The sequence below is a fragment of the Dasypus novemcinctus genome, chromosome 7, assembly GCF_030445035.2.
Source record: "Dasypus novemcinctus isolate mDasNov1 chromosome 7, mDasNov1.1.hap2, whole genome shotgun sequence".
Taxonomy (NCBI): Eukaryota; Metazoa; Chordata; class Mammalia; order Cingulata; family Dasypodidae; genus Dasypus; species Dasypus novemcinctus.
In genome coordinates this window covers 124,397,583-124,422,049 of record NC_080679.1, presented here as the reverse complement: position 1 = coordinate 124,422,049, position 24,467 = coordinate 124,397,583, and the positions used below count along the sequence as shown (strand labels likewise).

The 24,467-nt window shown below is 41.5% G+C and overlaps 1 protein-coding gene across 1 annotated transcript; it reads right to left on the bottom strand.

Annotated features, from left to right (window-relative positions):
* Positions 1-8,155: 8,155 nt before the first annotated feature.
* LOC101436928 (disintegrin and metalloproteinase domain-containing protein 21-like) lies at positions 8,156-10,743 on the bottom strand. Its single transcript, XM_004484399.2, has one exon. It carries the CDS (start codon positions 10,698-10,700, stop codon positions 8,451-8,453), a length of 2,250 nt encoding a protein of 749 aa, XP_004484456.2. The 5' UTR covers positions 10,701-10,743; the 3' UTR covers positions 8,156-8,450.
* Between the last annotated feature and the right edge of the window lie 13,724 nt (positions 10,744-24,467).

Here is a 24,467-nt window from a genome sequence, read left to right as displayed (position 1 = left end):
TTAAAGAAGGCTGCGTTGATTTTTATTGGGATTGCATTGAATGTGTAGATCAGTTTTGGTAGGATAGACATCTTAATAATGTTCAGTCTTCCTATCCATGAACAAGGAATAGTCTTCCATTTATTTAGGTCTTCTTTGATTTCCTTGAACAATCTTGTATAGTTCTCGGTGTATAAGTTCTTTACCTCTTTAGTTAAATTTATTCCTAAGTATTTGATTTTTTTATTTACTATTGTGAATGATATTTGTTAATTGATTTCTTCCTGATCTTGCTCATTATTGGTGTACAGAAATGCTACTGATTTTTGCGCATTGATCTTATAACCTGCGACTTTACTAAACTCATTTATGAGTTCTAGAACCTTCGTTGTAGATCTCTCAGGGTTTTCTATGTATAGGATCATGTCATCTGCAAATAATGAAATTTTGACTTCTTCCTTTCCAATTTGAATGCCTTTTATTTCTGGTTCTTGCCTCAGTGCTCGAGCAAGTACTTCTAAGACAATGTTAAATAGGAGCGGAGACAGTGGGCATCCTTGTCTTGTTCCGGAGTTTAGAGGGAAGGAGTCTAGGATTTCTCCATTGTAAACAATATTGGCTTTAGGTTTTTCATATATACTCTTTATCATGTTCAAAAAATTCCCTTGTATTCCAATCTTTTGGAGTGTTTTTATCAAGAAGGGGTGTTGTATTTTTGTCAAATGCTTTTTCTGCATCAATAGATACAATCATGTGATTTTTTTCCTTCAATCTGTTTATATGGTGTATTACGTTGATTGATTTTCTTATGTTGAACCATCCTTGCATACCTGGGATGAATCCCACTTGGTCGTGGTGTATAATACGTTTAATGTGTTGTTGAATACGATTAGCAAGTATTTTGTTAAGTATTTTTGCGTCTAGGTTCATTAGAGAAATTGGTCTGTAATTTTCCTTTCTTGTGATGTCTTTGGCTTTGGTACTAGGGTAATGTTGGCATCATAGAAGGAGCTGGGTAATGTTCTATCTTTTTCGATGTTTTGGAATAGTTTCAGCAGGATTGGTGTCAGTTCTTTCCGGAATGTTTTGTAGAATTCACCTGTGAAGCCATCTGGCCCTGGGCTCTTCTTAGTTGGGAGATTTTTAATAACTGATTCTATCTCTCTGCTTGTGATTGGTTTGTTAAGATCATCAATTTCTTCTTTTGTCAATATGGGCTGCTTATGTGTTTCTAGGAATTTGTTCATTTCCTCTAGATTGTCATTTTTGTTGGAATATAGTTTTTCAAAATATCCTCTTATGATAGTCTTTATTTCTGTGGGGTCAGTAGTGATATCGCCTTTCTCATTTCTTATTTTGTGTATTTGCATCTTCTCTCTTTTTTTCTTTGTTAGTGTTGCTAAAGGTTTGTCAATTTTGTTAATCTTCTCAAAAAACCAGCTCTTGGTCTTGTTTATCTGTTCAAGTGCTTTCTTATTTTCTATTTCATTTAGTTCTGCTCTTATCTTTGTTATTTCCTTCCTTCTTCTTCCTGTTGGGTTACTTTGTTGTTGTTTTTCTAATTCCTTCAAATGTGCAGTTAGTTCTTCAATTTTTGCTCTTTCTTCTTTTTTGATATATGAATTTATGGCTATAAACTTCCCTCTCAGTACTGCTTTTGCTGCATCCCATAAATTTTGGTATGTTGTGTTATCATTATCATTTGTTTCAAGGTAGTCATTGATTTCTTTTGAGATTTCCTCTTTGACCCACTGTTTTTCTAAGAGTGTGCTGTTTAATTTCCAAATCGTGGTGTGAAATCTGGGCTTCTGTCCCTTGCAAATCTCCAGCTTGACTCCACTGTGGTCAGAGATAATGTTTTGTATGATTTCAATCTTTCTGAATTCGTTCAGCCTTTCTTTGTGGCCTAGCATATGATCTATCTTGGAGAATGATCCATGTGCGCTTGAGAAAAATGTATATCCTGCTGTGTTTGGGTGTAGCGATCTATATATGTCTATTAGATCCAGCTCCTCTAATATACTATTCAGATATTTGTTTCTTTGGTGATTCTCTTTTGAGATGTTCTGTCCAGAGTTGATAGTGGTGTATTAAAATCCCCCACTATAATTGTAGATGTATCTATTCTTTCACTTAGTTTTTCCAGCGTTTGCCTGATGTATTTAGAGGCACCCTTGTTAGGGGCATAGATATTTATGATTGTTCGATCTTCTTGACAGATTTTCCCTTTCACTAAAATGTAGTATCCTTCTTTGTCTCTCACAATTGTTTCACATTTAAAGTCTATTTTGTCTGATATTAATATAGCTACTCCTGCCTTTTTGGTTATTGTTAGCTTGTATGATTGTTTTCCAGCCATTCACTTTCAATCTCCATGCGTCTCTGGGTCTAAGATGTGTCTCTTGTAGACAGCATATGGATGGGTCATATTTCCTTATCCAATGTCCCAGTCTGAATCTTTTGATAGGTGAGTTTAATCCGTTGACATTCAGTGTTATTACTATCAAGGAATTATTTGTGTTAGCCATATTTTGATTGGATTTGTGTTTGTCATATTTTGTTTGTATATTTTTTTTGTCTTTTTTGTTGTTGTTGTTGGTCTTATACTCTCCTCCAACTTTGCCGTTCCTGTTTTTTCCTTTCTTCCTGCAGAACTCCCTTTAGAATTTCTTGAAGGGGAGGTTTCTTGTTGGTATACTCTTTCAGTTTCTGTTTGTCTGCAAATATTTTGAACTCTCCATCCTGTTTGAATGCTAGTTTAGCTGGATAGAGTATTCTTTGTTGGAAATTTTTTTCCTTTAGTACCTTGACTATGTCATACCACTGTCTTCTTGCCTCCATGGTTTCAGAAGAGAAATCAGCACTTAATCTAATTGAGCTTCCCTTGTATGTGATGGTTTTCTTTTCTCTTGCTGCTTTTAGGATTTTCTCTTTGTCTTGAGCATTGGATAATTTGACAAGTATATGTCTTGGGGTGGGCCTGTTGGGGTTTATGACTTGTGGAGTGCGCTGTGCTTCTTGGATATGTACATCTGTCTCTTTCAGTAGATTTGGGAAGTTTTCAGCCATTATTTCCTGCAACACTCCTTCTGACCCCTTTCCCTTCTCTTCACCTTCTGGAATGCCTATAATACGTATGTTTGAGCGTTTTGCATTGTCATTCAGGTCCCTAAATCCTAATTGGATTTTTTCTATCTTCTTATTGACCCCTTCTACTATCTGTTTGATTTCTGATGTACTGTCTTCCACATCACTAATTCTCTGCTCTGTCTCTTCTAGTCTGCTGATATTTGCTGCAAGTGTATTTTTGATTTCTTGAACTGTGGTGTTCATTCCCATCATATCTGTTATGTTTTTGCGTATGTCTGCAATTTCCCCTCCAAGTGATTTCTTCATGTTGTTAACCTCTTTCATTACTGCATCAAATTTGTCGGTGATAAATGTTCTGAGATCTTTCATTGCTTGTGCCAAGTTTTGCTCCCCTTCGTGATTATTGGTTTGTTGATTGGATTCAGCCATGTTTTCCTGATTATTGGTTTGGTTTGTAGATTTTTGTTGCTTTCTGGTCATCTCTTTATTTTGACGAATTTAATCAGTTCCTTAGCTTCTTTGTCTGCTCTTGGAGGTTAATTAGTTGTTATTTTTGCATAGGTGTTATATCTTCTCTTTGTCACTTTTTTCTTCTTATTCTAGTTACTTGTTGTTGGTTAAGTTCACTTTAGAGGAAAGTATTAGTGTTGGGGAAAGGCAATTGTGTAAGCAAGGGAAAAGTGTAAAGTAGTATTGGTGATGTATGTTAACAAAGCAAGAATATGAGATCTGGAAGGATGGAGGTTAGATTTATGTAGATTGTATAGAGTTATAGCTGTAGGTAGAGTACCTTTTATGAAGTAGATGACTGAATATGGGAGGAATATGGTTTGAACTACAAAGCTATTGTTTTCATGAGAGAGGGAAAAAGAAAAGAAAGGTAATAGTTTCAAGAGTGGATAACAGAGAGAAAACAGAACAAAGGTATTAGAAATTAAGAGTTAGACACTTTGTGGATCAAAGAACTGGAGGAGGGGGGTGGAATATAGGAGACAGTAGATGATATGGATAACAAGATGCAGGGAAAGGGGGATAGTGTAGGTAGCCTAAATCAGTTCACACAGAAATGAGGCAGTGGAGGATGGGAAAACCCAGCAAATGTGAGGTGTTCCCTGTATCACCTATTGTATACTTGAATTAAAATAAAATAAGTTGAAGATGAGGGACAAGAGGGAAAGAGAAAACCGAAAAAAAAACTAATTATAATAAAGAAAAAAAAGAAAGACAAGAAGAAAGGAAGAAAGAAAAAGCGGATGGGCAAACGGTGGGGAGCGGATAGGGGGAAGAGAGATACAGGTATACACATGTCACAATTGCAACACTATCTAAAACAACAACTTCCCCCCGCTTTGCCCTAAAACCCCCGTCTGTCTGACCAAATGGGTCTGCAAGCACCTCCCTTCCCACAAGCCCCCAATAGGCCGCCCAGGGCCCACGAATTCCCCAGTACTGCAGATGCTCAAAAAAAAAAAAAAAAAAAAATTAAGTAAAATAAATAAAAAAAAAAAAACAAAAAACCCCCACAAAGAACAGAAACCCCTCTGCAGGCCGGGCTCCGCCCACCGCGGAGGCCTGGACCGGCTCGGCCCGGCTCCGGCGTCCGCCTGTCGCCACCGAGTCCTGGACCGGCCCCGCCCGGCTCTGTACGCCGCCGCGGCCTGGCCCGGCTCCGCTCGCTACAGCGGCCCAGGCCCGGCTCCGGCGTCCGCCGCCCGCCGCCGCGGCCCGGCTTGGCCCGGCTCGGCCCCGCCCGGCCCCGCTCGCCGCCGGCGCAGCCTGGCCCGGCTCCGGCGTCCGCCGCTGCTGCCCGGCCTGGCTCAGCCCCACCAAGCGGGGCTAGATGCCTCGTCTCCGCCTACCCAAGGAGGGAATCCTCTACAGGTAGCTGGGGTCTCCGTGTATATTTCACAGACAGATCCTCTCTGTTACCTTCCCTCCAAATCAATGTCCAGACACCTCCGGACCAGCAAAAATCCCGAAACAATCCGGTCCCAAAGAGTCTCCAACGCCGCCCAGCCGATTCCCTGCAGAAGACCCTAACAGGGATGTTCACTCAGCCGCCATCTTGCCCCCTCCAGCCTCTTTTTTTTTTATTTCACTCTAAATGAAATCCTGCAGGTGTTTGCCATTGACGCCTCACTGGTATCCCTGGCAGGAACCCTGATTCCAATCCAAAGCTATATTGACTCTGATGACTCAGGTGGTGGGAACTCATGGGGAAGGTGAGGGGACCAGGGTATACCAAGGCAATATCATTTCTTTGGTGTTGTCATGAGTGCCTGACTCATCAATAAACCTGGACGAAGTTACAGAGCACGCCAAATTTGCTCAGGATGTGACTATTCATTCCAGACTTAGACGACCATTCTCAGAAGTTTTTGGTCATGTTACAGTTATAGGAATACTGGGTCCCTGGAAAGATTGCAGCCTCAGGGCTTAGACAGCCTGCCTCATAATACCGGGCAGCCCTCTCCCTGAGTAATAGGACAGGAACACCTCCAGCCATGGGAGATATGAGGCAAGGGAGGCAGATGGGGAAGCTAATCTTTTTCTTGCTTCATCAGAACCCGAGAGCACCTGAATCAACAGGTGCTCTCAACACCCATTAAAACTGGTTGAGGAGTGGCAGCAGGTGGTGTGCTCAGGCAATGCTGCACCTGCTACTCCAGTACAAGGTCACTGTCTTAGCGTGGAATCTACTGTGTCAGTCTGCCCAGTGCAAAACAATTCCTGGTTACCCCATGTGATCAATGGGGCCCCTCACCAGGCCATCCACTGATTCTAATTCAGTTGCAATCTCATCCTTCTGTTTACTGCTTTGTAGAACTTATGACGTGAATGAAAGTCATCCTCATGGTAGAATTGGGTCACTGGCTCATATTGGCTCTTCTGCATGGCTGTTCATTGTATCACCCTCACATACCTCATGCTTTGTGTGGGGAAAAATAGTGAAGGTGAATTACAGAGGATGACTCCTGTGAGGTAGCATGATAGATGTAACAGTTTTAAAAAATGATTTGGTTATGGATCCCATTGTTGAAATAAAGTTCCTCCAAACCCAAATCTTACAACAGACAACAAATAACTGAGGGTGAACCAGGACTGGGGCTGAGGAATCCCTCTTGCTTGGCCCCCTCCTCATTGTCCTAAACCCCAAAATGCCCATTGGAAAATCAGCAGGTTATTTTTAAATTGTTATGTTTCAGATTACTGAGAATTCTGTACAATTACTTTATATCTTAATAAATTATCATTTATCTTAAATATTTTCTGAAATGTACAAATAACATATTTAGCTGATAGATCATTGTGATGTGAAAAAATAGAGTTACACAGAAGAATTATTAAAATATAAAAAAATATTTCTGCAACAGTTTCAAGCTCTGTGGATCCCAGAAAATCATGACCTTAGGACATAGCTCATGTGGATGTGGAACCCTTTGATTGGAGTGGATTTAGTTGGGGAGGCTTCGATTGGATTACTTCAGTGAGACATGACCCAGGAGGGGTCTTAGTCCTCTTGCTGGAGTTCTTCATAAACAGAGGACCTAAAGCAGAGGCACACTGATAAAATGTGTCAGAGACAGAGAAACCTTAGAGGCTGAGGGAGGGGAGCCAGAGGCCAAAGGACAGATGAGTAGAGCAAAGAGGCATGGAAAGTGAACTCTGAAAAGCTGAAAGAAACATAGGCCAGAGGAGATGGGAAAGAAGAGTCATTTGCCTGATTACCTAAAGCTGAGCTCAGGGGAAAAGTGAGCCTGGAGGAGAAGACAGAGATGTAAGCTGGAGAGCCACCATGGTGTCTGGCCACATGGCGAGAGTCCAGGGTCAACAGCCACTGAACTTTGGTGAGTCAGCATTTCTGATGATTCGATTTGGACATTTTCAGTCTCAGAATTGTAAACTTATAACTTAATTCCCATATAAAACCATCCCATTTCTGGTACCTATTTCTCCCAGCACTCTATAGCAAATGAAACAACTTCTTTTGCAAATTTCTTTGTATTCCTTTTTTTTAAACACTTTCTTCTCAATTTGTAAATTTGGAAGAATATTCAAGATATGGTATCAAGGTGCACTTGCAGAGGAAGGATTTTCAGAGCAATGCAGACAGAGGGAAGTAATGTTTAACTATACATGCATTTAGAAAAGAAAGAAAATATTACTACAGGCTAAAAGTTGTTTACTGAGAACGATATCATGAGTGAAATTTCTTAGGTTGTGGTAGGGAGTTTTTATCATTTAAATCCTCTGAGCTGTTCCTTTATGGCATTGAAAAACATCAGCAAAGTTCATTCATAATTCAGGGGTTCTTAACCATTTTTGTTCCACAGAAACCTTTGCCAGTCAGATGAAAACCATGGACTCCCAACTGTGTCCACACAAGACTGTGTGTGACTTATTAAATATAGCACACCCACACCAACATGCCCACACAAGAATTTTTTTTTTTTAAAATTTCAATTCAAGCTCTCCAACCCCTTGTTAAGAATGCCTGTCTTCAATGGATATCCAAAGTCTTTTGACTTTGACATTGTTTATCTTGACTTATCCTGGGCTTAAAAGCACACCTCAGCTCACTGACAGTAGAGGCTAAAAAAAGGCAGGAAGTAACATTTAATCAGCAACCACTGATGCCAGAGGCATTATGAGTCACATGTACCTAATTTTCTCACAGAACGTGACTGGGCCCACATTCCTCCTTCTGACCCTCGGGTCCCCCATGGGTAAGGTGTACCCCAAGTCAGCACAGCAGGTGCTGGGTGGAGATTTGGAACCCCATCCCTTCCACAGCAGGGAGTAGCAGGCAGTGTGCATTAAGGGTAGCCTCCAATTGCCCTAAACTCACCTTGGGTTTAGAGAAGCACAGATTGCCTAGGGAATAAGGAAAACCTCTGCACTCAAGAGGGTGGTTTTGGAGAAATATCCTGAATGTGTCCCCAAAGGATTCTCTGGCCAACTTCCATTAATTCTGGGCCCAGAAATCTGAGGTTATGGCCCAGGTGCTAACTGAGGTATTCTTTAGCTTTCAGAAGCTCAGATTCAGTATGGGCTATCAATACCTTATAAAACATGTACACCAACCTTCATGTGAGTTGAAATTTATTGCAAGCAAATGCCATGGATCTCTTGAAGAGAACTGATTTCTTATCATCAGTGCTGACCATAACTGGTGGTAGGATTCCTTTATTTCTTGCTGTCTATAGTTTTTTACTTAAGTTTTTCAGTCTTGTTACAGTTGCTCTGTTTTTCTTCACAAATGTTCTTTTGGGTATGCCCTACATTTTTACAGTCATTTTGGAGTGGACTGAATTTTTGTTCTATTTCTTCCCTCCTTAAGGCTTACCACTTTTTGTTTTCTCTTTCATTTTCTCTTCATCCTAAGGCTTTTTTTCCTGTTCTATGATTGTGGTAGTTTTTATATTTCGTACATTTGTGGCCAACCCAAAGAGTAATGCAAATAGTAAGGCATAAATGCGACCATAGATCAGTCTCAAATATATCACTGTGTCTTTTTTTTGTTTCACAGATCGCATTTTCCTTGGAGGGGGTCCACTGTTTATACTTCCACCAGGACCACGTTTTAGACATAGTGGTGGGTCCCAGCCTACATGGCAGTGACAGTTCTTTAGATTGTTGCAAATTCCTCTATAATTGCACTTCTCAGGGAAACAGTCATACCTGATACTTGCCACAGATCCATTGCAAAAGACAAAATTGCAGTACCTTCCAGGGGCACAGATGGAACCATCTTTCGGTCTTCCAACATCAATAGCTCCTTGTCGACGGTGTTCATCCAACCCAAAACAAAAGGCACCTTCTTTGAGAGACTGATGGAATGAAACGTGTTCCTGCAACTGTGGAAGATGAGTGGCATTAGTGCACTGCAACCTTCCACAAAACTTGTCGTTTGGTGGACATCGAGTATGAAGTCTAGTATCTGAACGTCTCGTACATTTTCCAAATCGGTCTCCTTCAGTATTCATTGTATAGCAAGCATCTGGACCATCCATAGCAGTGACACCAAAGATGAGTTTGCATTGCAAGTCACGATCCGTGCAGTTGCCTTTAAAGCAGTAGCTCTTTTCACTGCAGGGTGTTCCATCTTGCATATAAAAGTTTTCAGGACATGAATGGGTGTGCCCATTGCAGTACTCAGGAAGATCACATATATTTCTCATAGGTCTGCAGAGCGTCCCAGTTGGAGCATAAGTACAGTTTGTACAGCACAGTCCGATGTCACAATGACTCCCAGGTGTCAGTTCACAGTTATTATTACAACAGGGGTTACTATAACACTTCTTGAAGGAGCCACAGTCACATTGCTCTCTGTCCTCCACTATTTCATTTCCACAACGAAATTCTGTTAGCGTTTCATTCCAAAGCCGGTAACGATCTTCAGCAAGGCAATTCCACCCATGCGTATATATACTTACCATATCGTGAAAAGAACAGTTGCTAAATGCATCTGTTATCCCCGGGTATGTTTCCATAATGCAGGTGGCCCTCCTCTGGCAAACACAAAATTCCTCATCGAAATACAGCCCCAATTGTCTCCCAACTCTTTGTGCTGTAATCGTAGAAAGCAGTATATACGGTCTCCCTAGCTGGCCAACCATTGCCAGATTGTCATCAAAGCACAAACGTTGAAATCTCGTAACAAAAGCCTGGTCCCCTGGTCCATCTCTATTCACCAAGAAAGATGACGTGTGTCGAATATTTGGATAGATGGTCCGTCGATAATATCCAAAAAATGGACTTCCTGGCACTGTATAAGGAGTCAGAGTGGCCGGATCCCTTTGATTATATATGATCAAAGCAGTAATATAGTAACGTACATGTATACTCCACAAAAATGAGTCAACTACATTAGTATGACTTATCATATATTTGACACATTCTGTAAAGTTGTTCATTGTTCTATACATTGCATGAGAACATTGAGGAAGGCCTTGAATAGTGATTTCATGGGATGCAAATCGTGTGCTAGACAACTTTGGGGCTACACTGATGTTTTCTGCAGAGAACAAGGAATCTATTTCCTCTTGGGTTCCCGGTTTATATGCAGGCTCCATTGAATTTCCATCTGCCACTATCTGAGAAATGATGTGTTCAAACCTGTGGGAATCCTTGAGGGGTTTGATTTCATAGGTAAGGTCATCCAACTTCATAATACCTTCGATGCCTCCATAGCAAGTGTCCACAGTGACCAGGGAATAAGGAATCTCCTCCAGATAGCCGATGTAGTAACAATCTCGAGGAACATGGGGATGATCAGTCTGTAAGGCACCTTGGTCGTCCTGGGATACCACCTGCAGATATCTGGGCCTGAGCAGTTTCTTGAGCTGCATGTGGATGACATGTCTCTGGCCACCAAATTTTAGGCTGTAGGAGACCCAGCCTGGTACCTGAAAACTTTTGCCATGGTACATCTGCTTCCTGGGAATCACCACCTCGGAGGAGATGTAGCGCCATGAGGGATGATCTTGAGAACACTGGGCAGAACCCAGGTGTGCCCAGAGCTCAAGCAGGAAGATGGCTACCTTGAGGGTGTCCTGGTCCTCCACCAGCTTCATGCCCCAGCTCAGTGAAACCTGTCCAAAGAAAATGTATAAAGAGAATATACTCATTGAGTCCAGGACTGTGCCATCTGCTGAGGATGCATGCCACCTCCAGAGACCCTGACAAAGAACTGCTTCAGGGCTCTGGGCATCCTATCCCTGAGCAGGTCACCTGGTAACCTGAATGCATTAGGTCACAACCACTGGGTGTGGCTGTGGGTGGGTCTGGAGAGTAATCCCTGGCCTTAGGTGGGATAAGTAAGAGTCTGGGCACTGGGTATCAAACTTGAAAAGAAAGAGTGAGGGAAGCAGGGGTGTTTTGTCTAGGCACACTAAGCAATCCTGAGCAAGCTTCATGGAAAATCACTGGCATTTTGGTTGTTATCCTTGCTGGTGTAGCTCAGGAAACAGGTGTTTCTATGGTCAGGTGGATTACCCACAAGACACAATACCACGTCAGAAACCTAGGAGGAAGCCAGACAAACTTTGGCTTTACCATTTTAGTGTCTTGTCCTTGCCTCAGGCTGGCCCAGCCTCTGTTTGACTGACAGTAATTGCTTCCCTTCCCTATGAAGGGAGTTTCAATTTGTAGAGTGGTAGCAAGAATCAGCACAGTCAAAGAAAATTGTGTCTATTTCTTATTATGGTAACTGCCAGGCATGTCTTTCTGCTTCTCCAGAAACCCAGCTATACTCTCCAGAATCCAAATATTCTAGACAGTGAGTGTAAACTCACCCTGAAAGTGAAATATCACTCTGTCGCAGTGTGGGCTCGCCCGGAGGGCTGCTGCAGGGGCGGTGTGGGCTCGGGCAGAGGGCTGCAACACACGGAGGGTCCTTCCAAGAAGGCGCTCCGGGGCCGGCAAGGTACGGAGGATGCGCGATAGGAAGAAGACTACCAAGGAGACCAGGACCTGTGTGCAAGTCTGATCTACTCAGGAAGTACAGTGGTTAATATAGGGCGAAGATGGGGGAGGAGCAGGGGACATGGCCAGGGGGCAGCAGACGGCTGATTGGTTCGTGCAGGGGTGCATCACTGGTTGCGGGCAGAAGACGGGGTAGCCAGGGTTCTCGGCGGCAGCGAGGCGGGGCTGTCATGGCGCGGCGGTGGCCCTCGGGGGAAAGGTGGGGTTAGGCCACCGAGGGGGAAGCGGGTGCAGCTTGGCAGAGGGGTGGGCAGTACGCCCGAACCCCAAGCGGAGGGCCTTAACGCCTGTTCCTGCCACCCGGGTCCGACTCGCACCGGCGCCTGGAGACGAGCCGACCCTTGCTGTCGCGGCGCTCCCACACGGTGCCACCCTACATCACTCAGGCCAAGAGACAGCTCCCAGAGAAACAACAACGGTCCAATGGAGTAAAAAGGACTTCACAGGATGATACTATGTTTAGAGACAAATTTGCTGCCCAATGCCACCAACCTGTGATGTAGTAGATGAAGGAAAAGTGAACTTCCACCATTTTCCATTCCACATTGATGGATCTCCTAATTACAGGATCTTGAATTAATCCTTTACTATTATTCAGTCCTACTTTTCTTATTTTCCTATTCTCTTTCATATTTTCATGTGGCAATCTGATACCATTCATAACTCAATGGCTGCTCAAGCAAATACAATGCAACAGGTAGGTAGGCTTTAAAAATGGGAATTTATTAGCTTGTGGTCTTAAGGCTAGAAAAATTCCAAATGAAGCTGCCATCAAGGTGATGCTCTCTTTCCAAGGCCTGGCATTCTTGGCTTGGCTACCAGTGACCCGTCATCCTAGGCTGCTCTGTCACATGTCAATGTCCATGTCAACCTCTCCATTCACTTTGGGGTTCTATGGTTTCACTTTCTTGCTTTCTATGGCTTTCTCTCTATCTGTCTGAATTTCAGACTGATTATAAAGGACTCCAGTTTTAGAGCCATCCTGACTGAATTGGCCCACACCCTATCTGAAGCAACTTCATCAAAAGATCCTACTTGCAATGGATTCACTCTCACCAGAATGGATTAAGCATAAGACTCCGTTTTCTTGGGCTACATTGCTCCAAGCCACCACACAAGCTAAGTGTGTCTCATGAACCTTGTTAATTATGTTATTGTAGACATGCTGCAAATGCCATGAACAGGATAATACAGCAGCTTCCAACAAGGCCCAGGTCCAGGATATGTAAGTGGCTTGCTTCACACTACACTGACCCATCAGGCAGGATACAGGACACTGGAAAATGCCTGTCAATGAAGTAGTACTCTGTTCGTCAAGTTCCCAAATCTGAAGAAATCCATGAATAAAGTAGTGAACAATGGCTTTCTGACCAGGAATGCATTTGTTGAGGGAAACCAGACCCATGCAGCCTATGAACTCCATCAGCCCAATGCTCTCCTCCATGCTGGTCCCTGCCATATCATGTTCTCAGGCCTTTAGCTCTCAGGAAGAACAGGGAGAGAAGGGGCCAAGAAGACATATGTGGCCTTCCAAGGAAGATGGCAGAGTCCTTCCAGGAAAACAACTATTAAACAGGCAGAAACTTACCACAAGTATTTTGAAACTCAAGAGGTCATCAGAAGAACACAATTCAGCATGCAGGGAAGGGTGGGAGGAAGAGGCTGATACACTACAGCAAAGAACAGTAAATTGTTCTCTCTGCACAGCTACCAGCACCCATCCTGTACTCTCACAACATGTGACTTTGGGGTCCTGTCCCTGGCTAGCTCCCTAGTTTCATAAAGGGACATAGAAATCCTTTTCTCCAAGAACAGGGGCAGGCAAGGCTAATCACTGTTCATGGCTTTTGATGAGTGAATTGGATAGCTGGGGGCCCAGCTCTGAAGGCAGCTATTGTTTCAACCTGCCCTGGACAAAGGTGAGGCAGCCACTGTTTCAAGCCAACCCCCAGATAAATCCAGGACTGCGGTGGTTTCAAGGATGGAAGCAGAGAAGATGAAGGGAATTTAAGGCAGGGTGCTCACAGAGGAAGCAGAAACGAGCCCCAGGAAAAGAGAAACCCTGAGCCCCGGAAAAAGAAGCCTGAGGAAGGGAGGAGCCCAGGAAGGTGAACCCTCACAGATGTTGGCAGCCATCTTGCTCCAACTTGTGGAAATAGATTTTGGTGAGGGAAGAAATGTATGCATTTTGGCCTTATCCGTTGGCCCGAATCCGCTTCTCTGGGTTAGTCTTAACCACCCTAGTACAGTGATGTGAAGACAACATTCCCCCTATCCTTTGGCATACAGGCACAACTCTCTCCATGTGGACCACATGCTAGGTTCACAGTTCAAACTCTGGCCTCCTGACATGTGTGGTGAGCTGGCCCATGCACAGTGCTGACTCATGCAAGGAGTGCCATGCCATGCAGGGGTGTCTCCCATGTAGAGGAGCCCCACGCGCAAGGAGTGCACCCCGTAAGGAGAGCCGCCCAGCATAAAAAAAGTGCATCTTGTCCAGGAATGGCGCTACACACACAGAGAGCTGATGCAACAAGACGACGCAACAAAATGAGACACAGATTCCAGGTGCCGCTGACAAGAATATAAATGGACAGAGAAGAACACACAGTGAATGGACACAGAGAACAGACAATTGGGGGGGGGGGCATGGGGAAGAGGAGAGAAATAAGAAAGAAAAAAAAAAAGATTAACCCAGATATTGGATAAGATGTGGCAATCACCCAACATTCTTGGAAGGAGAATTCTGGAGTTTGGTCAACACCTAGATGCTTGATGAAGGTGGAACCAAGAAAATGGCTATAGGACAAGCCAGTGGAATGGGTAGGTCCCTCCGTATATGGACTCAAGGAGAAGAAATCATCTTCTTAAGAATGACTCAGTCTTTGAAATCAGAGGATGCCGAGCAGGTTTACTGAAGTGTAGATGACCTGTGGCTCATGTTTCCCTCCCAATTTTTCCTTATTGTAATGAAAATGTTTATCCTGTGCCTGTCCATTTGTATAGTGGAAACAGTAAGTTTAAGTTTTCTTTTGAATATTGTAATATCTTTTTGGGATTCAGAGGGTGGAGTGTAGCAGTTTAATATTATTGATGAATTCCAAAAAGAAATATTGGATTATGCTTGTAATCTGATCTGTACCTGGGTAAGATTGAGTTATGATTAAGGTGTTGAATCCCCACCCCTTGGTGGGTAGGGACTGACAGATAAAAGGCATGGAAAAGAAGAGTTGGGTGTTTTTTTATGTTGGCCTTTTGATGTTGGAGTTTGATGCTGAAGCCTAAAGCTGGAGCCTTGGAAAGTAAGCTCACAGAGGAAGCAGAAGCCAGCCCCAGGAAGAGAGAAACCCTGAGGTCAGGAAAAAGAAGACTGAGGAAGGGAGACACCCAGGAAGCCTGATCCCTCACAGATGTCGGCAGCCATCTTGCTCCAACATGTGGAAATAGACTTTGGTGAGGGAAGTAACTTAAGCTTTGTGGCCTGGTATCTGTAAGCTCCTACCCCAAATTAATACCCTTTATAAAAACCAACCAATTTCTGGTGTTTTGCATCAGCACCCATTTGGCTGACTAATAACAAGGGCCAAAGATGGTCATCATATACTGATAAGGGAGATAATTCAACAGGAAGATGGAACAATTATAAATATATATGAAACTTACAGCAGAGCCCCAAAATACATGAAGGAAATATTGACAGGTTTGAAGGGAGAAAGAGACAGTTTTGCATCAATAATAGGAGAATTTAAAACACCACTCTTAATAATGGATAGGACAACTAGTCAGAAAGTCACTAAGGAAGTATAGGAATTGAGTGGCACGCTAAACCAAATAGTCATAACAGACATATATAGATCACTGCAGTCAACAAAAACAGCATACACATTTTTCTCAAGTGCACATGGATTATTCTCCAGATTAGACCATTTATTGAGTCGCCAAACAAGTCTCAATAATTTTTAAAAAAGATTTATTTATTTATTTCTCTTCCCTTCCCCCCCACCCTGGTTGTCTGTTCTCTGTGTCTATTTGTTTCGTCTTCTTTTGTCAGCTTCTGTTGTTGTCAGCGGCATGGGAATCTGTGTTTCTTTTGGTTGTGTCATCTTGTGTCAGCTCTCCGTGTGTGCAGTGCCATGCCTGGGCAGGCTGCACTTTCTTTTGCACTGGGCAGCTCTCCTTACAGGGCACACTCCTTTCTTGTGGGGCTCCCCAGGGCGGAGACACCCCTCCATGGCACGGCACTCCTTGCGTGCATCAGCACTGTGCATGGGCCAGTTGCACATGGGTCAAGGAGGCCTGGGCTTTGAACCGCAGACCTCCCATGTGGTAGATGGATGCCCTAACCACTGGGCCAAGTCTGCCGCCTCAATAAATTCAAAACCACTGAAATCATGTCATATATATTCTCCAACCACAACAGAATGAAGCTAGAACTCAATAACAGAGGGAGAAATGGGAAATATGTGGCAACTAAACAACATATTCATAAACACCCAGTGGGTTAAAGTGGAAATCATAAGAGAAATTAGGGAATCTCTTGGGAGCAAGTTAAAGTGAAAAGACAACATACCAAACTTAAGTGATGCAATGATAATGAAGGCAGTGCTGAGAAAGGGAAATTTACAACTCTAAAGGCTTACATAAAAAAAAAAAAAAAAGGAACTACCATATGATCCAGCAATTCCTTTACTAGGAATATGTCCAGAAGAACTGGACATACATGACACCAACAGGCATCTGCATACCGATGTTCACAGCAGCATTATTCATAATTTCTAAAAGTTGAATCAACAGACCTATCCATCGACCAATAGATAGATAAACAAAATGTGGTATATACATACAATGGAATATTGTACTGCAATAAGGAAAAATAAATTTGGGATCCATATTGATAACATGGAGGAATCTTGAAGACATTATGCTAATTGAAATAAAACCAGACCAGATACAAAAGGTCAAATATTTCATGGTCTCACTGATTTGAACTAAATATGAAGAATAAACACATGGACTTAAAACCTAGAGTATAGTTTATTAAGAGATAAGAGGAGGGCTGTGCTGGGTACTGATGATTAATATATGTAGAAGTTTTAATTAATTTGACAGTAAATGTGTGGAATTGTATAGAGTTTATGGCAACACATTATAGTGAGTAGCAGCTGGTTTATAAATGGGATTGTGGCTGAAAAGGGTAGTCTAGGGTTGGAAATGTCAACTGAAAGGAAACTAGAGAATAATCTAGGACCTAAAGAATACAGTGAACTCAGAGATAGATGAGAATTCTGGTTAATAGTACAAATGCAAGAATGTCCTTCTGTGAATTAGACTGGCTCTATTTCACTATTGCGAGGTGGGGGGATGTGGTGAAGCATGGGAAAAATACAACTAATGTAACCTATGAACTATAGTTATGAGCAATACTGCAATATTCTTGTATCAAAGCCAAAGCTGTACTGTATTAATAATAACTGAGACATGGAAAAAATATGCCAAAATTATGCTATGGACCATAGTTAGTGGTAGTAATCTGATGAAATTGTCTCATAATCTAACCACAATTGTGTGGTGTGTTGGTGAAGGATTATTGTATGGAAATTTCACATACACAGGAGCGTTTTGTAAGCTCACAACTTCTGTAATAAAAATATATTTTTAAAAAGAAGGATTTCAAATCAGAGACTTAACCTCAAAACAGGATGAACTAGAAAAGAATGAGCAAAGTATACCAAAGTAAGCAGAACAAAGATTAGAGTGGAGATAAATAAAATAGAAAATAAACAATAGAGAGAATCAACAAAAACAGAAGTTAGTTCTCTGAAAAAATCAATACAATTGAATAAAGAGAGAGAGCCCACAAATAGTGAAAATCAAAAGGGAAATCATTAGAATAAGCAAACCAGAGTCAGATTCTAGAATTTAGGTTACCAAGGGATGGGGTAGGGATAGAGAATAAGAGGTTAAGGCTTAAAATGCACAATGTCCTATTTTAGAATGGTGGGAATGTTTTCGTAATAGATACTGTGATGGCAGAACAACATTGTGAATGCAAGTAATGGCACTGCAATATATATCTCAGTATGATTAAAGGGGAAATGGTAGATTGTATATAAGGTAACAGAATAAACCTTAAATAAAACAAAACATGGAACTACACCACACAAACATTGAGCTGTATTTCTAATCATGGATTTAATTATTAGTATAATTAAAAATAAGTGATATCATCAATTGTAACAGATGCTCCCCACCAATGCCAAGTGATATTGGTAGATTGGTGGATTGGAATCCTGTATTTTATGCATTATCATTCAGTAAACCTACAATTTCTCTAATAAAAGGAAACAAAAATAAGACATACAGGGATGCAAGGCTGGTCCTGTCCACTGTGGGCAGCCCCCTACTCAAGTCATACACTCCTGGTCCATCTCCCTTGTACACTGAATCAGGTTCTGATTGGTCTTTAGACCTTAGAGTGAAGACATTTTTCAAAAATGCAAAAGCAATTCATTGCAGGATGGACAGACTTATCAACATATGATGCAGGAAAACTTGAATAAAATGATAAATGAACTAGACCTAAGAGACATTTACAGACCATTGCACCCAAAAACAGCATGATATACATTCTTCTTGCAATCTCATGGGTCATTCCCCAGGCTACACCCCATGTTAGATAAAGAACAACTATAGGTGAATTTAGAAAGGTTCATATTATACGAAACTCTTTCTCTGACCACAGTGGAATGTAGCTGGTAATCAATAAAGGGCAGAGAATGGAAAATTCACAAATATATGAAAGGTAAACTATTCACTTCTAAACAATCAGTAGGTCAAAGAAGAAATTGCAAGAGATATCAGTAAGTATGTGAAGGCAAATGGAAAAGAGAACACAACATATCAAAACTTATGGGATACAGTGAAGACAGTGCTAAGAAGAAACTTTATAGACCTAGAGGCCTGCATTAAAAAAGTAGAAAGTGGGGCGGCAGACTTGGCCCAGTGGTTAGGGCATCCATCTACCACATGGGAGGTCTATGGTTCAAACCCCAGGCCTCCTTGACCCATGTGGAGCTGGCCCATGCACAGTGCTGATGTGCACAAGGAGTGCCCTGCCATGCAGGGGTGTCCCCCATGTGGGGGAGCCCCACATGCAAGGAGTGCACCCCATAAGGAGAGCAGCCCAGCATGAAGGAAAATGCAGCCTGTCCGGGAGTGGTGCCGCACACACAGAGAGCTAACACAACAAGATGACGCAACAAAAAGAAACAGTTTCCTGTGCTGCTGACAACAACAGAAGCAGACAAAGAAGATGTAGCAAATAGACACAGAGAACAGACAACTGGGGTGGGGGGGGAAGGGGAGAGAAATAAACTTTTAAAAATATAGAAAGAACTAAAATCAAAGACCTAAGTGCACATCTGGAGGAACTAGGAAAAGAACAGCAAACTAATCCCAAGGCAAGCAGAAGGAAAGAAATAAAGATTAAATTAGAAATCAACAAAATTGAAAATAAAAAAAAGAATTAACAAAAACAAAAACTGGTTCTTGAAGAAAATTGATAAAATTGATGAATGCTTGGCTAGACTAATAAGAAAGAGAAAGTAGATGCAAATAAATAAAATCAGAAATGAGAGTGTGGACATCACCACTGACTCCACAGAAATAAAAAAGGATCAAAAGAGAATATTATGATCAACTGTATGCCAACAAATTAGACAAATTATATGAAATAGATACATTCCTAGAAATACATGAACAACCTACACTGATGAATGAAGAAATAGAAGATTTCAATAGACCAATCCCAAGTAAAGACATTGAACCAGTCATCAAAATCTTCCCAAGAAAGTGGAGTCCAGGGCAAGATGGCTTCACAGGTGAATCCTGCCAAGCATTCAAAAAAAGAATTATTATTACCAATCCTGCTGAAACTCTCCTAAAGATTTGAGAAGGGGGATGCAGATTTGGCTCAAAGGATAATGTGTCTGCCTACCACAGGGAAGGACCATGGTTCAAACCCAGGGCCTCCTGACCCATGTGATGAGCTGGCCCATGCACAGTGCTAAGGCATGAAAGGAGTGCCATGCCATGCAGGGGTGTCCCCTGTGTAGGGGAGCCCCATGCAAAGAGTTCACCCCATAAGGAGAGCCACCTAGGGTGAAAAAGTGCAGCCTGTCCAGGAATGGTACCGCATACACGGAGAGCTGATGCAGCAAGATGACACAACAAAATGAGACACAGATTCCAGGTGCCACTGACAAGAATACAAGCAGACACAAAAGAACACACAGCGAATTGACACAGAGAGCAGACAACTGGGGGAGGGGGTAGGAAAGGATAGAGAAATAAATAAAAAATAAATCTTTAAAAAAAAATTGAGAAGGATGGAACATTACCTAACTCATTCCAGGAGCCAACATCACCCTAATACCAAAACCAGATAAAGATGCTATAAGAAAAGAAAACTACAGACCGATCTCTCTAATGAACTTTGATGCAAAAATCTTCAACAAAATACTGGCAAATAGAATCCAATAACAAAGTAAATGAAATATACACCATGATCAAGTGGGTTTTATCTGAGATATGCAAGGGTGGCTCAACACAAGAAAATCAGTTAACATAATATACCACATTAACAAATTGCAGGAGAAAACCACACGATCATCTCTATTAATGCAGAAAAGGCATTTGGCAAACTCTAGCACCATTTCTTCATTAAAAAAGAAAGAAAACAAACAAAACAAAAGCAAAAAAACTTGGAAAATTAGGAATAGAAGGAAACTTCCTCAATGTGATAAAGTGGATATATGAAAATCCAACAGCTAACCATCAGAATCAATGGTGAAAGACTGTAAGCTTTCCCTCTTAGATGTGGAACAAGACAAGAATGCCTAATGTCACCACTCTTATTCAATATCATATGAGATGTTCTTGCTAGAGCAGTTAGGCAAGAATAAGAAATAAAAGGCATCCAACTTGGAAAGGAAGAAGTAAAACTTCCACTTTGCAGAGGATATATGTATATATTTCCTGAACTCTACCTCAAAGCTCATAGAACTAATAAATGAGTTCAGCAAAGTGGCAGGATATAAGATCGAAAAGCAGAAATCAGTAGGATTTCTATATAGTAGTAAAGAGCAAGCTGAGAAGAAATCAAGAAAAAAAAATCAGTTGAAATAGCAGCTAAAAAGAATCAAATATCTAGAAATAAATTTAACCAAGGATATAAAGGACTTGTACATGTAAAACTACACATTTCTAAAAGAAATCAAAGCAGATCTAAATAAATGGAAGGACTGTATGCCAACAACTTAGACAAATTATATCAAATATTTGGAAGACAAAATATTAAGATGTTTATTTTATCCAAATTGATTTGCAGATTCAGTGCATTCCCAGTAAAATTTCATCATCCTTTTTTGCAGAAATGGAAAAGTCAATCATCAAATTTTTTGGAAGGGTGAGGGGCCTTGAATGGACCCCTTAAAAATGAACTACGTTGGGGGACGCACACTACCTGACTTTAAAGCACATTATAGCGGACAAAGAAACAAGACGCAGCAAATAGACACCAAGAAAAGACAACCAGGGGAGGGGGGGAAATTAAATAAATAAAAAATAAAAATCTAAAAAGAAAAAAAAAAAAGCACATTATAAAGCTACAGTATCAAAGAGCAAGGTAGTAGCATAAGGATAGACATCTTGACCAATGGAATAAAATTGAGAGATCAGAAACAGACCCACACATGTACAGTCTACAGTCTACAGTCTGATAAGACTTGCAAGACTACAGAACAGGGACAGAATAGTCACTTTAACAGATGGTTCTGGAAGAACTGGATATCCATACACAAAAGAATGAGAGAGGACCCCTCTCCCACACCCTATAAAAAAATCAACTCAGGATAAATCAAAGCCTAAATATAAGAAACAGGACCATAAAACTTGTAGAAGAAAATGTAGGGAAGCCTTTTTGAGATCTTGTGCTAGACAGTGGTTTCACAAATTTCATAACCAAAGCACAAGCAACAACAGAGAAATTAGATAAATGGGACCTCCTCAAAATTAAAAACTTTTGTGCTTCAAAGAAATTTGTCAGAAAACTACATAAGCAGCCTACTTAATGGGCGGAAATATTTGGAAACCCCATATCCCTTAAGGGTCTAATAACGATCATATATAGAGAGATCCCACAACTCAACAATAAAAAAAGACATTACAAAAAGGACAAAAGACTAGAACAGACATTTTTGCAAAGGGAAAACACAAATGGCTAAAAAGCACATGAAAAGATGCTCAACAACCCTAGCTACTAGAGAAATGCAAGTCAAAACCATGACATACCATTTCATAACAGCTAGAATGGCCATCATCAACAAAAACAAAACAAGACAAAAGAAAGCTAAAAAAACAAAACAAAAACAAAACAAAACAAAAACCCCAAATTCCCAAAACTACAAGTGTTGGAGAGAATGTGGAGAAACAGGAGCACTCATTCACTGCTGTTGGGAATGTAGAATGGTGCACCTAAGACAGTGTGGTGGCTCCTCAGGAAGCTAAGTATAGAATTGCCATTTGATGTGGTGTAGTATATATGTATGACTTTGCATATGTATTTTCCCACAATCCTTCCAGTTCTTTCCCCCTTTAAGTCAGCATTTCTATTCTTAACAGTTACTGAGCAAAGCTTGAGAAATTATGATGCACAAAGCATGTTTAGACTTCCCTCCCAGGAAATTCTATGAATCCTATGATCAGTGAACTGCTTAGCCAACTTCATATCAATAGAAAGAGGTAACTTCAGCCCAAATGACAAACACTGTAACTGGTCAACTTGCTTAGTTACTGTGAAAGTGTAACTTCTGCCTTGCTGGGAAACATTGTGAATGTGTTGTCCTTGATTACCTGTCCTGAGCACTGCACTTTTCAATCATGCTCCTCCCCATTTGTGTGTATTATGTAATTCTAGCTGAAACTCTGTTCTCAGACTGAATGAAATGTCTTTGTGCTGAGACCCTTTCCATTGGCCCCCCCCCACCTCTTTGCCAAGCACTACCTTCGTTCTGTGGACTGCTGCCACAAAAGAGACTCTCTCCAGTAAGTAAGTCCCAATAAACTCATGTCTAATTCAGTGACTGGTGCATCCTTTGGTTTCAAAGCTGCACCAACTTGTGCCCTTCAAGAGATGGATTGAAATAATTGGTGAGACAGCCTGGAGAAAAAAGGATCATGAGCAGTGGCAGGCATGAGCTCTGGGAAGGGAAGATCCTTAGAGGAACACATTTTTAAAAAAATTTTCTTTAAACATTTTTTTTGTATTTTATTTCTTCTTTCTTAAGACTATCATTATTTCATTTTTTTATTAATTGTATTTCACTATTTTATTTGTTTCATTTTTGAAGAAGTCTTGGAATACAGAAGCATCGCTTCTGAGGCAGAGAGGATCATTGATGTGGTGTGTTAGCTATGGGGGATACATGGGAGGGAGTTCCCCTGGGCATACACATAAGGCATAGAAATGTGTTCAAATGTTCAAGGGGCACTGTCACAGTGGGTGAAGATTAACACAATAACTGAAAGAATAGTAAATTCCCATCCTGGGGCGCTTGCCACATTCTCTAATGGATCAGCAAGAATCCCCCAAGTATAAGGGCAATTACTAGTGAAGGAGGATGTCCATTGATGGGCCCTGGATATTGATGACTGTGCTTATGAACCATTACTCTTGAAATTAAAACTTAGCCTAGTATTATAGGGTGCCTAAGAGTTACCTCCTGAGAGCCTCCTTGTCTCTCAAGTGTGGCCTCTCTCTAAGCCAAACTCAGCATATAAATGCAATAACTTCCCCACAGCATGGGACAAGAGTCCTGGGAAAGAGCCTCCCTGGCACTGAGGGATTAGTATTAAGCCCCAACTAGCAATGGTACTGGGAAATGATCTTGACCAAAAGGAAGAAAAAGGCCAAGACAAATGAGTTTATATTTGTCTAGAGTCTTCAAAGTGAGTCGGGAGGTCTTCCAGAGGTTGTGTTTATGCATGTCTCAACAGGATCTCATTGACTGCCAAAGTAGGTACTTCCCCAAATAGCAGGGCTCCTCAGGGTTCTGGAGACATCTGGACGCTATAGACAGGGCTGACAGCTCAGTCGTTTGGTCCCTTGCCAGTGTGCCCTACTTTGTACTTTATGCTCCCAAGTGTGACAGAGTTGGACTCAGTTGTCATTTCCCAACACATGTTCTTCTGCCCTGATCTCTGAACCTATAATTAGTATTAGAGTTTGTATGTGTCTTTTGAGTCTTAAATCTTTGGGCTGTCCTTTGCCTGTTGGGTCTTGAATCTCATTGCAGTTGCAACAGAATGAACTCTCTAGTTCATTGGTCTCACCCAGGACAAGTAACAAGGAAGTGATGATGGACAACTACCATACCAAGAAACCGAGAGAGTCTACAACTACAAGCCAGAGGGTCCTATCCATCCTCTCTATGGGATCACAGCACCCTCTCAAGTAGAAGTGGAGTAGACATCACCATCCCAGAGTCCTCAGGATTGGGGAATGAGCTGTGGACTAAAGTAGACTTACTGGTATTCTACTATAGACTTATAGTGATTCTGGCAATGGAAGAAATTATATCATTGATGTGGAGGCTGTGGCCACTGAGGTTCTGGGGGCAGGGATAGGGAAGAAAAGGTGTACTGTGGGGGCCATTTTGAGAGTTTGTAATTGACCTGAAGGGCATTGCAACAACAGATGCAGGCTATTACATAACTTGCCATAACATACAGAATTAGTTGGGATCGAGTATAAACTACTATGTAAACTTTAAGCCACGCTTAGTGGCTGTGCTCCAAAATATGTTCATCAACTGCAATGAAAGTATGTACCTCACTAATGAAGGATGTTGTTA